Source organism: Lygodium microphyllum, chromosome 13 (assembly GCF_053477565.2).
Source record: "Lygodium microphyllum isolate KBCC chromosome 13, Lygodium_microphyllum_v1.1.10, whole genome shotgun sequence".
Lineage (NCBI taxonomy): Eukaryota > Viridiplantae > Streptophyta > Polypodiopsida > Schizaeales > Lygodiaceae > Lygodium > Lygodium microphyllum.
Genome location: NC_141147.1, coordinates 52,535,703 through 52,553,965, shown reverse-complemented (window position 1 = coordinate 52,553,965; position 18,263 = coordinate 52,535,703). Strand labels below are relative to the sequence as shown.

The following is an 18,263-nucleotide window of genomic DNA, read 5'->3' as shown; positions in this document are numbered from 1 at the left end:
TGCAACAACTCTTACTATACAAAGATAGGTTCAATCATTATGGATATATTGAAAGAATATATAAGCATTGTACATACCTCAATATGTCACTAAAAAGAGGAACAAGTCCCGTTCATGTACAAAACCTAAAACTTGTAAAATGTTTCTTGCAAATCAAGGTGTTTTTAATCATCTAAAAATTTTGCAATCCAAGAGATGTAACAACTGAGTTTAGTATGTTCAAATTTGGAGAACACAATCCAACCATTAGTTTCACCATTGTATATTGTTCATTGTACTCAACACACACGCACACACACATATATATATCTCCCCCACTAGATTGTATCAAAAATCTTGAGTTAATGGCATCTCAAAGGACATTACTATCACTTTCTTTTTTCCTCTACAGTAAACAAATTACGATAACTACTTTATATCATCTATATTCTTGAAGATATGATATTATTTGGAGATTTATATTATGAGCTTTAATTAACGAGCATCGAGTGATGGATAAATAGGGTTACTTATTATTTGGAGGTTTACATTACAAACTTTAATCAATGAGCATGTGTTGATGAAATTATAGGATGATTTTTTGGATATGTCATGGTCATGTGATCCCATGCTTCCTACTATGTAAGAAACTTTCCTCAAATGTTTTCAAAAGATTGATACCATAGAAAAGTTGTTTGAAATTTGTTTCCTACTTTCTCATTCAAATTTTTTTTGCAACTATACATATCATTAAAAAGAGGAAAATTATTGGTATTTGTTGTGAGTGGAGTTTATAAAGGTCATCAAATTTTTTGGTGATAGTATGTGAGCATACTTCATACGTGGTATTAGAAAAGAGGAGCAACTCAAGGAAATTACACATTGATTAGTGATAGATGCCCAAACCCTATGCAGAGTGTAGGCATGCATGTTTACAATTGGCCATGGACATGGGCATCCTATCTTTTACACACTAAAAGGATACACTTTGCAAAAGGGCAAAATAAACATATATCTTTTTTGCTTCACAACACATGCAAAAAAGTGCACCCTTGTCTAAGTGTTCACCAGTTTAGCAGGTAAACAAAAGATCATGTCTTCTTTAGTGCGTAAAGGAGAGCGGACACCCAACCCCTAAATAAGCACTTTGATTGATTAACAAACTTGCAAAGTGGGCATTTGTCACTTGATGTGTAACCAGCCTCAGTAACATTTGTTGTAGGCTGGAAGTATACAAAGGTCAAGTCAAAGCATAATGTAGTATTGGATTGTTTTAATGATTAGGTAGAGGAAGGTTTCAAGCCATGAATAATAAGATCTATCTTTCCCACTCCAAATGGATGGCACTATTACTTATCGCCATGACACAACATCACGTTATCTCACATGCCACATGGAATAACTCAGCTCTTGCTGAGCATCTGTGTAGGGATGTTAAGTTTGATGCTACTACTCACATAACATCATAAAGAGGTGTTGTGAGCTGGACTGTGTAAACAGAAAAGGAATATGCAGGTATATCCATGTAAATAGTAGGTCCAGCAATAGGCAGCACCTGTGTACTTGGATATACCTGCAAGTTAAAAAGAGCTGTGATTTCAGCAGATGATAAAAATTTTAGTATGCAGTCAAAGAACAGAAGAATCACCTGTGGTAATCATCCTGACATCTCACAAGCATTGATGTACAGAGAGACTATTTGTATCATGCTGCATACCTTCTTTGTCTGGCTGAAAGAGTTCTCATCCATCACTGAGTGAGATGTCAATCTTGTGACAGTTGCCAGAGAGCTTACTTCATCAGACAGTAACCCTTCCAAGCTTGCTTGAATGGTAGTGTTGCTATTCCCAAGATTAACCACCTGCATGTAAAACTCTGGTTTAAAATCCCTGGTTCAAACGTTTTGTTTGATTGTACTCCAGCACATTTGAACCTTAACCTCATCTTATTGCATAAGAATATAGCATTTTTCCCAAATTGTAAGTGGGCTCTGAATGTCAGTGGATCTAGACCTTAATCTCAATAAATTCCAAGCCATTGTTATCATCCGATCTTCTTATGGCAGAAGAAGCTAGCATGTTGGATGTTGCATTCGCTCCTACAAGGGCTGTAGAAAGTATACTGGCCCCACTTGAATTTTGAAATAAGGTTTGTACCCAGTAGCTTGGAGTGCCATAACTTTGCCAAGAATCAAAGACAATGGCATCAGGATTCCACCTGCATGTTTTCAACAAGTGAGAACGAACAAGTTAGGAAAGCTGTGTCGTTACTCTTAGTGGACAGAAATAGGTCACGCTCACACTCTAGCACTTCCAAAGCACCTTCTGTCATGAGTATTGACAAACAGAGGTGCGTAACTTGCCATTTCAACAACATCACTGCCAATGGGACAGACAACCATCAGTACTGAGAATTTAGCATAAGCAGCTATGTCTGAATTGTGGAACACACATGTTAAATTAAATGAATATCGAGCAGAAATGTATCCCCATCTCTCAGTACTATGAAATCTGAAAAGGGTCTATATTGTTCAGATTGTAAACCTATTCTTTTCCAAGCCTATCAGAAAACCAGCCTCAGCTAGAGCTGCCAATAAGCTTCCTTTTCCAGCATCTTGGCCAGTTACTGCATATTCACTTACAAAAGCCTGCAGATAATGCATGCTTCAAAAACTTTTGCAGTAGTGTACACGCGAAAGACTAACTTAAGAAACAGCATACCTTGGGGCCACTTCGCATAGTGTTGTCAAATTGATGTGTCATTGAGAAGAGATGACTGGCTGAGGTGTAGATCTTTACACATTTTAAGCTAGTAATTAGCAGAACCATAAGGTCCAAAAAGAAAACTAGAAGATGCTTACAATGTGATGTAATCAACAATCAACGTCTTCTATTGAATACAAATTAACATGAATTTTTCTAGAGTTTGCAACAGATCTAAAATAAATCGTCAGTGTTTCTTCCAAAGACAGATCTGAATATTCAAAATATTACAATAATTTATTTTTGAAAATCTAGCAAATTTCAATTGGTAACCAAGATAACCTACATGAAAATCATACATGTCTGCTGGATGATCCAATGGCTTTGATGACCCATCACAATTTGAAATGATGGAGATATCAGGATAGACAGTCTTTATTGCCTGATAGAACTTCAAGTAGTTGCCTGCCATTGGAAGGTCCATGGAATCAAACATGTTAGAAATAAATCTTAACAAACGAAGGAATATCTTAAAAGCTACTCACCTCCCCAGATGTTCTCGGGCGTCAGAAACTAAATCTACTACTGGAACAGGAAATGTACACATTCTATGTAGGGAACAATGACATGATGGTTTCAGAATTGTCACCTCGGTAATAGGTTTTACCACAGTCTTCATTGCCAATAGCAACATAATTCAAAGAGAAAGGTTCAGGATGGCCCATTGCAGAACGGACGGTACCCCAAGTTGAATTTGAAGGACCCCTTGCAAACTCAATGCCGTTGAGAACATCCTGCAGGCATTATTATATGTAACAGATTCTCACTCAATTCGTAACAGGACAGTTGTATATAAAAACATCCAGCTTTTGCATACATCATTTTATAGGCTTTTCTGCCACGAAACCTGCTAGCTTTTACCATTACCATTACCAGCCCATCCCTCAACCTCCCAGGGCAGTCTCCACACTACTTCACATCAATTTCATTCCCTGCCCATGTTATATTTCATTCCCTAACTATGTGCTGATTTGTAGCACACTTCTGCTTGTCTTCATGCGCTCTTTGTTCTGCATTGCAGATCCTCACATAATGCTCGCATGTGACAGAATTGGGAAGTTCACATTCTCTCCATTTGGTTAATGTGCTTTTTACACTCAAATCAAGCCCAATGTTTTAGTTCTGTGGGCATCTGGATCACCAATGGCCAGAGAGGATTTAACTAAACTTGTTGCACAATATAAAAGAGCTCGAAACCTCTAACAGAATTTCATCATGCGCTAGCAGTGTCATTTAATCACCTTTAGCTCTCCAGCTAAACTACTTGGAGATCACGTCTAGGACTAATCTTAAAGGGCAATATGAGACAACCATTTCAGTGTAACTACACATCCATGAGTAGATACCACTCATTTGCCATTCAGTAATCCTCAGCTTGCATTCAGTCATAAAGCTTGTTTGCGCCTCAGTCCAGCATTGTGCAAGTCAGCATGTGTAGCCCTAGGGCCTCCATTCCCTTGAAAAGGGAACTTGTGCTTTACACATGTGCCATGCTTGCCATAGTTTTTATCACATTCGTATGATTGCTGATACGAACGCATTAATAACATAGAAATCCAGAGTATGATATCATATTTCAGACCTTAGTATTTTTGGGGGGTGGAAATGACTAAAAACAGCACCAAGGCTCAACAATTTTATTAAAAAAGTGCCGTGTGCTTATAGACAGCATCATATGGCAGCCGCCTACTCTTGGTGCTTTAAATATGTCTTGACTCAAATGACTACAAATCAAAATCTGAATTTTTTTTGGCAAATCAATGTTGCATCTTGATCATTGAAGGCCTTACTGGTAGTGACTATTTCGTAGAATCTAACACTATTGAAATAATGAAATTCTAATAAATTTTTATTCAGCTTGTTATCTTAGTTACTCTAGATACATTTTTATTGGTTTTTAGAATTGAAATTAGGGCAATGTATGATTCAGCCCCAGGGCCTGAATCATTCATTGTGTGTTCATTGTTCCTTTCTGCTGCCCACTCACATGGCATCATTCGCCTTGGTGGGGACTGGAGTTCGCTGAAGAAGTTATCTAAAGGCTACTGTGTTTTTTGCAGGGCAGTATCATTAGCAAGCTGGGTGTCCATTCCAGCCAGCTGTTCATCACCTGAGAAGTGCTGATTACCTACATTCCAACAGGGTGACCAGTTTCTCAGTGGTCTCAATCAGATTCAGCCTGTTCCAAGTGCATTTTCTATGGCAGCCGTTGGCCTCACTTTTGTTTTGCAGATTTGCATCCTCAAACAGCTGCGTTTTGACCTTGCAGTATCGGATACTCCTTGACTGATCTGCTGGACATCAGATTTCTAGTGTATGGCAGCCAGATGGGCCCCACACATGGTGACATCATCCTTTTCCAGGCCATCTACACTAGCAGCAGCAGTGTTTCTTTGCAATTTACAGGTTTTGTTGAAGGACATTAATGGCAGACCAGTACGAGTGGTAAGATCGTGTGGATTGGGACTGCAAGGACCACTGACGTGACAACCAAGACCAAGACCGAGAAGACCAGTGTCGTGATTGTTGTGACTGCAAGGATCATCACAAAGACTGCCAAAATCGAGATAAAGATTGTGACACAAATTGACAAGTTGACCATGATAGGGTTCCCTTCCGACCACCTTCATATCACTCTATCTCTGTTTCATCTTCCATGCCCACCAGTCCATGATTGGCTATCATGGCACCACTTGTACAAGTGCCCATCCTACCTTCTCTTCCTGTTTCTGTAAAGCTGGATGGGACAAATTAGTCTCTATGGTGGAGCAAATTTGAGTGCACCTCGACACCTTCGAGCTAGGGGGTTTTTTCAGTCATCTAACTAACTGTGGATCCCCAAGTTGGAGACCTAGGACTCCACAACTTTATGGGATCAGCTCAATGTGGAGTCTACTCATTCCTTTTTTTTACAAATTTTGTTCTCGTACATGTAAAATATATCTACACCACCACAAAAGTTTGTACCTGATTGGCATCCTTGTATCAGGTTTGGACATTCGAGCATCAGATGACCCTCGAGTTAAAGCTATGGCATCTCTCTGTCACACAGATTCCCCTATGATGAAGGACCACATCAATCAGACAGAGGAGAAAGGTAAGCTCGCATCTAAAGAGAAGATTGTGGCTTTAGAAGACCTTGTTGTGACGCTCCTGCCATATCTTCTGTCACCTAAGTATGACGTCTTCTATACGAGTCTTCTCATCTCTCATATGTAGGATACTATCACTTGGGACAAACCAATCCCAATGGTGCTTGAGCAAGCTTTGTGTCACAAGGAGACAGATTCTCATGGAGCCACTGTACAGAGCTATAAGTATGCAGCATTTTCATCAAGGGCAATCCAAGTAAAAGAAAGGGAAGAAAAGTCACTAAAATCAAAGTCATCTTCCAACTCTAACACAGATACAAAGGGAAAGCAAAAAGGATACCCCAAGTATCTGTACTATGGGAAGACCTCACACCTCAAGGAGAAGTGATGGAAGAAATACCCTCATCTTCTTCTAGGAGTAAAGGAAGGAGAACAACAAAGCCTCCAGCTACGTCTATCTCTACTTCCACCATTACGACTAGGTGTTCCTTCACATCCATCAATTGGAGAAGATTCTCTCAACTATCTCAGCTTCTGAGAGGCTCTGCTCATCAACAGCAGTGTTTGAGTCATATAACTCCTCGAGGACATTGGCCCTAGAATCTTTGTACTTTGGAGGGTAAAGTCACTATCGGTGACATGTCATTGGTGCCTATTTGTGGTGCTGGCAAATTGACTTTATTTTCTAGCTGTCCATCTTTGAGCTCCATATCTGAAGTCCTACATGTTCTAGACTCAGGCTTTCACCTCCTCTCTAGTCATGGCATTACAAGATTCAATACATTGGTTATCTTCATCACACTGGCCATATTGGTCATTATTCTAGAAATGATCATGAATCTCTCTCTAAGAATGTTCTAGTATGTTCCTTCTAGGAATATTCTAGAACACCCCATTGTCTTCTAGCAATGTGCTAGGAATCTACAATTAGGAAATATTCTAGTAATATTTTCAAGAACCCAAGATAAGAATCCTTAATAGCTCCCACATCCTAAAGCTCGATGTAGTATGCCTCGAGTTGCTACCAACTCTAGGAATACATAGCACCTTTTTGCATGGAGAATCACATGTAGAAGTAGAGATGATGTTTCATATTTAGCAGCCGCATGTGCAGCACATGATCTACCATATTGATTGACTTTCCTCAAATAAAAATTAGAATTTTTTCCACTTGCAGATATTTGAAAAAGGGCATTATGTACCTCAATAAATGGTGTAATTACATCTGATGAGACTTGGTCAGTATGACTGACACCTGGAGACCACATACATCACGAAAACTTATTGAGTTGATAATCAACAATATAGACAACAGATGTTTCATGAACTGTTAGACATGAAAATATCACATAAGTGCTTAGTGACAATAAATCACATTTAAAAAACTCATTTAACGACAGGCTAAACTTCTTCCCTCAAGTGTGTGTGACTCACTGCGGTCTTCATTTGCAAGTTCTTGCTGATAAATATTTACATCAGCCATTAGAGGGGGAAGAAACCTGGTAAATACACCCCTGCTTCTAACATACTGATTCTAGTTTCTAAAATCTCCTTCTCTTTTTTGTACAGGTCAAGGCATTGACTGTTTTTTAACTGCACGTGTGTATGGGAGAATCTTGATAAATTCCCAATGAAGCAAATTAAAGATGAAGCATGCATGACATTGCATCCCATCTCAATAACCTAGGGAGCAGAAATGGCAAGGCTAACATTGATTGGGTCATTCATGTAACATGTAATATAACACCATATTGGGGAACATGGGAATTTCTCATAAGTTTGGGACACGTGGTCAAATTTTTGGATTTGTCATAACTTGAATACTATAACTCCAAATCGAGCGCTCTATAGCTCAATATATTCCCATTTTCAAGTGCTTTCCAATGATAGGTCACATTATATGGTTTTGAGAAATTTATGGGCATGTTATCCGAGTGCCACCTTTTTAGTATTCAAAAAATGGGAAATGGGAGATTCCCAAACTCACTAATATTGTGTTATATGCTTGTGTTTATAGTGGTGATCTTGTTTGTTCAGAGACTTTTGTCAACTTGAAAATACTTTGCTAGTTGAAAAAAAAGCGATAACTCCTGTATGAGAAAACTATAGCTATGTAATGATGTAAAGGCACTGCTTATAAAAAGATAAAATGTATGACAAAAAAACTAACAATCCTAATCAATGCAGGAAGCGAACATAAACCCAAGTATTTGCTTGAAAAAATATGTAAGGCAGAAAGCTAACCATTATTGAAAACCCATATGGGTGCAGCACTCAAGTCTTCTGCAAGCTGTCAAAGGCAGACAACATAGTCACAATTGTTGAAGTTATCATCCTGAATCCAAAACATAAAAACCGAAAGTTTACCTGAAGAAACTCAAAAAATCCCAAGCCATCATCAGTCCAATATCCCCAAACATCACCAAAATGTCCAGGCCTTTCCTGCCATGGTCCAACAGACTGCCGCCAGCGAAATGCATTTCTTAGCCATTGACCTTCAACAAAGCAGCCACCTGGGTTGATAATAAAGTGAATACCAGCTTGTGCTCATGAAAAACATTCTTGAGAACCAATACAAAACCCTTCAACTTTGATGATTTCGTAAGTCTCTATTACATTTTCCAGGTTCCTTTTTTTATAAGAGGTAAGCTGACCCTAATTTTAATAGAACAACCTTCTCCCCAAGAATTTCAAAGTTCTTTTTTCCTGAATTTACATGGTTGGCATTAATCCTAGGTTTTTGTGAATCCTCATACTAGAATCCACCAATACAAACCTGGGAAGCGTATGAATCGTGGTTTTAAGCTCTCAAGCATATAAGCAAGATCCTTTCGAAATCCATGACCCTGCAAATAAAAATGCAAGTGGCACTCGATACAGGAGAATATATATATATATATACTTTTTCATACTCTTTTATATGTTTTCACACACCTTTCTTGTAGCAGGAGAACCATTAATGCTCAGAAAACCAAGAAATTGTGCATGTGCTGTGGGTGCATAAAGCCATCCAAGCTTCAACTATTCTTTCAGCACTGTGTGAAATTTTGACCTGAAGACTTGCAGCCAAGAGAATATCCTGGTCTTCAACAAGAAGTATTGAAGAAGACTAAAATTTCAAGTGTCTACCTTGTAAGTATCAGATGGCATAGCTGAGACTTGATCTAACCAAAATATGCCTCTTTGGGTGCTTGTGATGGAAAGTCTTCCATAGTGATCTGTAGCTATGGCAACTATTTCAAGCTGTTGTTTGCTCCAGGTTTGGTTATCACCTGTTGATTCCAGCCTGCAAAAATGATTTTATTTAGGAACATTTGAAAGCCAGGTCTCAACTGCTTGTCAAACCACATACACTCAAGCCACAGCAAAGTAGTAATTTAAAGACAATATTTGTCTCTTAAAGCCATACTTACATGAGAAACTTTTGTGCCAGTAACTTTTTTCCATCAGAAGAAGTGAATGCAACAGACAAATTAAGATCAACTGTAGAGCGAGCCCAGAAAACAATTGTGTATTGATTTCCAGTGACAATATCCTAGAAAACAAAAGAAGCGTCAATATAACTAAAGCCAACAGAAGCCCGCATAGCAACTAAAATAATATCGGTGCATGTATATACGGATAAAATTAAAGGAGAGCACACAACCTCTAGTAGCTGCATGGCCCTTACCATTCCCCAATAACCTGGATTGTACACTCCAACACCACCTGAGGGACAGGCATCACATAAAACTTCCACCTTCAGTGCAATCGGATTGCGTTCAAATATAGAGGATCGATCAGTTTCCACTCTTACGAAGGTCTCATTGCCAACCAATGACCAGGGGTTGATATTTGAAGGGGTATTTTGTCCTCCAGCTTCAAACCCTGGTGGGACAAAGCAACATCATTAGGCTACCAGGCCTGAAATATTTGAGTTACTGTTGCACGTAGTGTAGACGAAGGGTCTAGTAACCTCTATTGGAGACAAGTTCAGCCCACAAACCACCAGCTCCAGCATGATTTATCTCCTGAAATTGACAGTTTTGCAATTTGTCAATCTTCAAGTATATGAGATTGCAAGTTCACCTTCAATACTGGACTTATGGAGATTCCAAGTGAGCCAAGTTTGTCTGTTATACTCGTTCAATTGATAAAATACACCCGCATTTGAAGTCGTTTCAGAACAGATTATACTCAACACAGAAATGCAACAATGTACAATTGCATGGCCGCCCTGTAATTATTTGAAAAGCTAAGCACTATTTCGAATACCTCAAAAAATACCCCAAATAAAGTGGAAGGAATAACAAGGCCATCATCGCCTGCATTTATACTGAGATTGTATTGGGCTGTCGACAGTTGGAAAAAGGAGTAAACAAGAAATAACTGGAAGAAGAGAACAGCCATCGCCCTTCTGTCAATCGAAGGAGATGTATCTAAGCTCACAGTGCAGTCTGATAATCTGCGACTTGTTCAAGCTCAATCTGCAACCATTGCAGGAGAGCTTCTCTCTATGTCCATTTCCTGTCCGCTGTCAGATCGCAATCAAAGCCACTGCAAAAGGATAGAAATTGTGTAAGGATTCTCCTAGATTTCTAATCAAATTGCATGCCAACAGTCATCAGCTAATACCGTAATCCATAGCAGGAAATCAAAATACAGGGAAAAGATAAGAAGGTATAAGAATTCTCCCGGGACTGTCTACCTGGACAGAGCAGAGAAGGGAACATAGCCATCGGATAGAATCGATGCTCAATGGAGAGCCACACTGGCCAATTATAGAAACGAGGGAGGGATTCGAATGCACGCAAAAGTGATGCAAACGAGTGGGCAATTGATTCGAAATTGAAGTTGCAAGCAAAATTTGATTCTGGATGAGAAGTTCCAGCAGAAGAAAAAGAAAGGGGCCCCCAAATGCAGACGCGAACGATGATGGCTGGTTTGGTGACGTTTGTTAGGATGTCGACGAAGATTGTGATCTGCTGCTGGTGTTTTGTTGTTGCTGTTATTATTTGAAAATTTATTGATGCCTCATCGCTTAGCAGGCAAGCCAACGATGGTGGCGTACGACAAGGAGGAAAGAGAGAAAGAAAAGGGCAAGGGGCAAGAATGAGTTGGTTATCAGTGACGGACGGACACAGACACAGAGAGAGAGAGAGAGAGAGAGAGAGAGAGTTGGTTATCAGTGACGGACGGACACAGACACAGACACAGAGAGAGAGAGAGAGAGAGAGAGAGAGAGAGATGGATGCTACAGCAGCCGCAAAGTTCCTGTAAGCACCCATTCTTCTGAACTGATGCACGCGCGACAACAAGTAGACGTGGGGCCCAAAAAACCGAGACTCTCACGAGTCACGAGTCACCACACATGAATCATGAAATTTGAGTGAGTGAAATTTTCAGCCTGCCTCATGCCATAGGGTTTTATATCCCTCCGTGAAGAGGCTTTAAAGTATTGTGTTATGCATCAAGAGAGAGTGGCAATTAGCCAAAGGCTGGCTTTGAGGATTAGCCAATGCAAAAGGTTTGAGAACATTACTATCGAAATTAAGGGCATGTAAAACATAGGTAAGATCAGATAAGTCATACAGTTAGGTTTATTTACAATCATTGTGCTAGATACAATGACAGAGGTGTTTAGCAATATGAATGCATACCTAAAGCATTGCGACCAATACAAGAGGATTTGAGCTTGGACACCTCATAGGTAGAGCATTTTGATACCATTGTGTTTCGTTTGAGTAGCAATTTTCCTTGAAAGATAAAAAGGGGAAATTTTTTAAGAAATAGACTTATCAAGTTAATAAACTCATCGTGTGTGTGTGTGTGTGTGTGTGTTATCGCCATATACCCACTGCATGTTGTGTGTGTGTGTGTGCATGTGTGTGTTATCGCCATATATCCACTACATGTTCTCTCTCTCTCTCTCTCTCTCTCTCTCTCTCTCTCTCTCTCTCTCTCTCTCTCGTAATCAAATGGTTACCCTAGATGTAAGCTACTTGTTTTATCAACCCACTAACCCATGTTCAAATCTCCCTTTCTTATTCCTATACGACATAACTGTGTCAATGCAGGAATTGAACTTAGGACCACCTAGTCACCATGCATTAGGCATGCATTCAACTTAACCAACTAAGCTACACCCATTTGCTCTCTCCCAACTTGAGGCCTTTCACAATCAATTGCAATGATGGAGTCTCTCCTACACCAAGTCATGCAGCATTATGGTTTTGTTAATAGTGGTCAAACAATAACTTGAAGGACAAAATTCAAATCAAGAGGGGATTGTGATGAAACTTGTGTCAAAGTTGTAGTTGACATCAAGCATGGCCAATGCATTGTTGTAATCTTTGGTGGTTTCATTTGAGGTTGTTTACAAAGGCATATATTGTGAGGATGCATCAGCATGAGTTTGTTGTGTTGGGTTTTGACCACAATCTTTTTTGCGCCAAAGGCCTAACTCTTTAAAGCTTCCAATCGGCACTAGAAATTTGGCACCATTAGGAGGAGAGAACTTAGCTTTATTGAATATAAAAGTTCTAAACCTTCAAATCCACAATATTTTGATATCCCTATGTGTCATAGAAGGGTAACCATAAAATGTTTTTACTTCTACCCTTATCCATCAAACCTTCCAACATGCAATATTTTAATATATCCATCTTTAATAGACTTTTGACCTTTCTACCCTTTTGCACATAGATGTTGAATGCTTCATTAAGAGTGAGGATGCATTTGGAAACTTTTATATGCATTGAAAAGTTTGATAAAAGTGAGATTATATCTACTCGAGCATTTCTATGTTTGCATACATCTACAGTGTTGATCTACATAACAAAAAGCACACATATTTAAGACACAAGTCTTAGAGTTATTGCTAGCACACATAGTTGTATACTACACTAGAGATTGATATCTTTTAAATAAGTATTACTTCAAAATCTTAGATATACAATAAACTAAAGAGTGATATTAATAATATATATGCACGTAAAAATTTGCATAATATAATGTCAAAAGAAGTTAGACCAAGTAGATTATTTTGTTAAGGTTCAAATTTGTATGCATGTGTTTCTAAAACTATGTTTGAGTTGCTATACTATACAATGTGCATTATGCATCAAGGTATCCATTTTAAGTTATATATCAAGCTTTCCTCTTTTTGAATGGAACTCTCTTTTCTAATTGTCAAACTCCCAAGCTCTTAGGCCTATTTGCCCATGTATATCCTCCACCTTGCAACATGGCAAACTCAATAACTTGATATTTATCTAGAGTTATTGTATGGGCAAAGATAAGTTTCTTTAGGAGGTGTACTTTGTGTCTCTTGCATTAGTTCTTGCACTAAAGGAGCATATATGCATAGCACCTTTGTCATAAAGCACTTGGAGGATAATGATTATTCCCTCTTATTTGAAATGTGAAGTTCTACTAGTTGATTCTTAGAAAGTTACATTACAATTTAAATTTCATGTTTGAGACTTGTTTATTCCCTCTTATTTAAAAACATCAAGCTCTACTAGTTAATTCTAAGGAAGGTACATTTTAGGTTGTTGAATTAAATGCTTACGACTCAGTTATTTCTATATTACTTCTTAAATGGCTCTAATAGGTCACTACTTTCTTGTAATTTTCCATGAATGTAGGCCCTTGTGATCACATCACCTTGTTAAATTTGCAAAAGACCTTGAAAAATGAAATATTGGAAAAGAAGAGGTCTTTTGATAGAGGTGATTTGTTAGAACTAGAAAAGAAGACCTTGAAATATCTGGAGAGAAGGTCTATTCTCTTAATGCAAAAATTAGCTATTTATATTATCTATAATTTGTCACAAAGAAGGATTCAACTTTAAAAGAAACTTCCTAACCAAAGTATACAAGTTGCTTTGCAACAAGATCATTAGTCAACCTAGCCATGATAACTTATTTGACACCCATGGCAGGATAGCATCTTTACTATTAGTTAAGGGGAGGTGGGGGCGGGTGCCACGTGGCAGCCCCCAACCTCCCCACAAAGAAATGCTGGGGCGGATGCCACACGTCCAACACCCGCCCTCGCCGCGAAAATCGCACCCGCCCCGGCGTGAAGCGTCGAGGCGAGTCTAGGCGCGGAGCGCCTAGTTCCAAATTATCTTGAACAAGATAGCTCTCAAACTAGCCTAAATAGTGTAAGAAGCATCATTCAAATTGCCAACATATGCCAAAATGTCATGCTTCCAAATTGATTTTGTAATGTAATCCCATATTCTTAAACCTTCAAAGGTGTCCAACAACATCTAATCTCATAGTAATTCCATATCATATGCTTGATGGTCTCTTTATCATGCTTGCAAAAGTTCCTAAGTGAAGAAAACCCTAATAAGCTGACTTCGTTCCTTAATCAGAAATTTGTATGCAACCACCCTCCAAAGTGTAAAGTTTAGCATGAAATATGGGGTAGACTTCTTAGTCTTCCTAAGCCTCTATTTCCATTTGTGAATGGTCCCTTTAGGGTTAGATGAAAGTGAACACTTCCAAGCTTTAAACATCAAAGTGTTATCCCATTTTTCAAAGTCTTTCCTCCTTTTTAATAGCTTTATTATGTCTACCTCTAAGATTACACCATTAAGAGAGAGTTGACCTCTTACCCAAATTGTTGTAGTCCAAGAATCCTTTTTGTTAGCAAGTATCTACTACAAACAATCACCTTTAGCACTATTAAGATTACATTCCTCCTTGGTCATGGAAATTGCTTTAAGGGAAAGAGAGGCATTCCATTCCAAACATCCCTCCATCTAGTGATACCCTTCCTTGCAATAGTAAATGAAAACTTTCACTTATCAATGATTGGGAAAATGCCTCAAGTTGTGTCTTTATACTTTGAAGAAGTGAGGAATCACCTTGAACATCTTCATTAGTTTTCCAACTTAGTTGTGTGACAATAGTTCTCTAAGCCTTGAACAACTTTTTTGCAAGCTAAGACTGACACTACAAGATATAGACCTTATAGCGACGTTTAAAGCGACGAAAATACAAACAACAAAATTTGCCCCCGTCGTCGCAAAAAGCGTCGTTATTGACGACGCCATGGAATCGTCGCTATTTGCGTCGCTATATGTGTCGCTATATGCGTCGCATTTGCGACGTATATAGCGACGCAAATAGCGACGCATATAGCGACGGTTACAGAGAATTTGTGATGCTGATAGCGACGACAATAGCGACGCCTGCAGTAAATTTGCGACGCAAATAGCGACGGTAACAGAGAAAAAAAAAATTTGTGGCAGGGCAGCAAGCTGCCCTGCCACATATAGCACTGTGTGCTGTATGAGAGCCATACAAAATAGTTTCTGCACTGCTGCATACAAAGCGTTTGCAAACAAAAAGAATCTATACTGAAATCATAAAACTGATAGATGAAATAAATACATGATATCGCATAAAATGCGATTGGTACAATCATAAAACAATATCACTAATACATAGAAAATGTCTACATAGATCGGGCGACTAAAAACTAAAGGTATGTGAGCGCTAAGGATCCGAGGGCGAGCTACAAATCGTCGTCCCCCGAAAGCTCGTCCCTCTGCAAAGGAGCATCAAACGGATTCTGCAGAAAAAGAAACAACATATCAATCCACCATACAATAATGCATTCAAATATCTCATGGTAACTACGGACATGAAAGATGAGAGACTTACTGGGCCGCCGCGTCTGTACAATCGGTCGATCAATGATCTGAGACCGTGCCTCTCTGCATATTGAGTCTCAAGGCCTTGCGGATCACGATTTGTAATGGAGTGCTGCAAAGAAAACAAAATGCTAACTGTTAGAAATATGATTGTCAGTACAAATAATATCTCAAAAAAACAAATAAGCAAAACAAAAGAGAAACTTACAAAGTCCTCCAAATATGTCCTGTGGCCGCCACTCCCAAGATGATGTACCGATCCGGCCTCGATTCGTGCCCTCGCCGCCTCCCGCTGCTGACTCCAACGTCCTGGCGAATTTGTAGCCTCCTCCCTCAGTCGGCGCCAGTCCTCTGCATCTAACCACTCGGGCTTTGGAGCCCCACTCTTGATTGCCTTGCGTGCGTCGGATCGTCTATGTGACATGTATGCACGCATGCAATCCATCATCCAGCCCGTAGAGAATCTATCCACTGCGGCTGGCACCGGGAACTCCTCATGCAAGGATGCTACTATGTACTCCTTGCTCCCCTCCGGTATGTTCCTCCAATGATCCAGGACGTTGTGCTGAAAAACTTGTTGGCACAACTCCCTCATGCGAGCTATCACCCTCCTCCCCTCATCATTCATGATGATAGCTCCTGACCTGCCATCCACTAGGTATCCATAATCCCTAGGAGTGTGCCTCGTATGGGCCCTCTCCCATCTCCGTCCACGCTCCTGGGCATATCCAGGAGACCCCTGAACATCCGGTGTACCGACGGGGGTACCCTCTCCCGGAGTGCCACTGAAAGGGGTGCCACTGAAAGGGGTGCCACTAGAGGGGGTGCCACCAAAAGGAGTGCCACCAGAGGGGGTGCCACCAAAAGGAGTGCCACCAAAAGGCGTGACATCTGCCGACGGCTGCGCAAAAGCCGGAGTAACTGGAGTGGACGTCCCCACAGGTGTGACAAATCCTGGAGGTGACCGAGCTCTAGCTGAATGACGAGACGGAGACACCGCGTCCGTGTCTCCACAGCAGCACCCCCCTGATCCTCCTGCAGTCGCAGTCCCTCCCTCTGGCCCAAGTCGCGAGCGTCGAGATCGTCTGCTCGAAGCTGAAGCATCTGATCGCACTGAAGCTGATCTAGCAGAGCGCCCTGACGAAGAACGAGACAGCTCATGATCTGCTATCTCTCTGAATCTCGCGAGCTGATCTGGAGACATACGTGCCATCATCTCCTGAAACTCCTCATCGCTCATCCCTCGACTCATCCTGAAAATAAAGATACCTGCAGAGATAAAAAATAATGTTAGAATAATCAATTGAAACTATACAAAGCGCATTAATATAAATCATTTTTGAAAAATCCATCTTAAAATGCATATCTTATCTACCTTTATGGAAGATCTAAACAACGAATTGAGTAATACAATTCTCCAAGAATGAAGTATTCTATGGTCCCATGTTAATCTCCTGACATAACTCTGCATACACTGGAAGGTCGATAGACATGTCACCACAAAAGAACGAGTCTGCCTCATTCTCAAAAAATTCTATGACTTCTGTATTTCCATCATTGTTAGCCGATGCGGGCTCCAAGCTTGCGGTGGCCTCCACCCCTTGTAATTTCGATCCCTCTATTTGCATATATTCTTCATCTATGCCTGGAACATCGCTTTGATCGTATACTCTCGCACCTCTAGGAGTTGAAGGTATAACATACCACCATCGAGGTTGTCGGGGATTTGGATAGAAGATTACCTGTTCACAAACACTTACAAACCGTCTTCAAACCATTGTGACATAAAGCATGTCGTATTACAATTAGCAAGCAAATGACTAGAAGATTACCTGTTCACAATGTGCCGGCAACACAAAGGTGTCGCGCAAATCCATCCATTTTTTTTCGGAATCTATTTCGAGAAATCCAGATGGACCTCGTCGAACCGTTGCGCCAGCTCCTCCAAGTACCACTTTGAACCACTGCACATCGAATATTATCATGGAGAAGCTACGGTAATCCACCGTAATAATACTTTGCAAATTCCCAAAATACTCCATCTCATCCACAACCGTGTTCGGATCCGTTGCTCGTCGCCGGCTCTCTTGCTCAAACCTTGCCATGACACCACAGTCCATTGTGGAGCGCATTTTGTCAATACGCTCCACCCGAAAATGCCGTCCGCGCGACCACGCTGCACTATATATTTTGTACTGCACATTGAAACACTCAAATTAGATGTAGCAAACAAATTCAGATACGACACATTCTAAACCCCTCATTACCTTTGGACTACATCCCCTCGAGAACTCCCACTCCTCCATTGAGACCTCTGCCCCTTCGCTGGATGCTGCGATCAAGGCTCCATGCAACCATCGTGTTGACATAAACTGCGGCATCTCCTCCATGCCTTCGGGATATCGAATCGGTCGGTGACGCGTACTGCGTCGGAATTCAGCTCGTGCTTCCTCTCGATCTTGCCTTGCAATCTGGTACTTGGCGAGCCACGTCTCCATGGAGGCATGGTGCAACATACAAAAGCGATTCACTTTCTCTTCCATTGAGGCATCCATTCTTTTTTCTACCCCATTTCCAACCACCACATCTCTAGTCAGCCTGTCATCGTCCTTGAGCGTCCATAGCATTTCATTGTCTGGTTCCACCGTTGGTAGCCATTGTGAGATATGCACTAATGCCTCTGACACCAACCAACCCTCCGCCATGCTACCTTCCGGACGAGCTCGTTGTCGCACAAAGCCTTTCAGGGTTTTCATGAAGCGCTCCAGGAAGAACATC

At 40.4% G+C, this 18,263-nt stretch overlaps 1 protein-coding gene across 1 annotated transcript; it reads right to left on the bottom strand.

Annotated features, from left to right (window-relative positions):
• Positions 1 to 845: 845 nt before the first annotated feature.
• LOC148026619 (alpha-L-arabinofuranosidase 1-like) lies at positions 846 to 11,065 on the bottom strand. Its single transcript, XM_087691074.1, has 18 exons — positions 10,521 to 11,065; positions 10,088 to 10,369; positions 9,789 to 9,843; positions 9,504 to 9,700; positions 9,247 to 9,368; positions 8,963 to 9,119; positions 8,610 to 8,679; positions 8,201 to 8,346; positions 8,078 to 8,123; positions 7,036 to 7,088; positions 3,331 to 3,475; positions 3,028 to 3,146; positions 2,700 to 2,771; positions 2,523 to 2,626; positions 2,301 to 2,357; positions 1,992 to 2,196; positions 1,697 to 1,840; positions 846 to 1,552 (listed from the first exon to the last, which is right to left on the bottom strand). Exons 2-18 carry the CDS (start codon positions 10,220 to 10,222, stop codon positions 1,433 to 1,435), a joined length of 1,947 nt encoding a protein of 648 aa, XP_087547200.1. The 5' UTR covers positions 10,223 to 10,369; positions 10,521 to 11,065; the 3' UTR covers positions 846 to 1,432.
• Positions 11,066 to 18,263: the final 7,198 nt, after the last annotated feature.

Bases quoted from the DNA above. Each gene is read 5' to 3' on its own strand.
- LOC148026619 (XM_087691074.1), bottom strand. From the start codon at position 10,222: ATGGCTGTTCTCTTCTTCCAGTTATTTCTTGTTTACTCCTTTTTCCAA. The intron at 9,701-9,788 runs GTTACTAGACCC...TTGTCCCACCAG, and splicing joins TGAACTTGTCTCCAATAGAG to GGTTTGAAGCTGGAGGACAA. The intron at 8,124-8,200 runs GTAAACTTTCGG...TGCCTTTGACAG, and splicing joins GATTTTTTGAGTTTCTTCAG to CTTGCAGAAGACTTGAGTGC.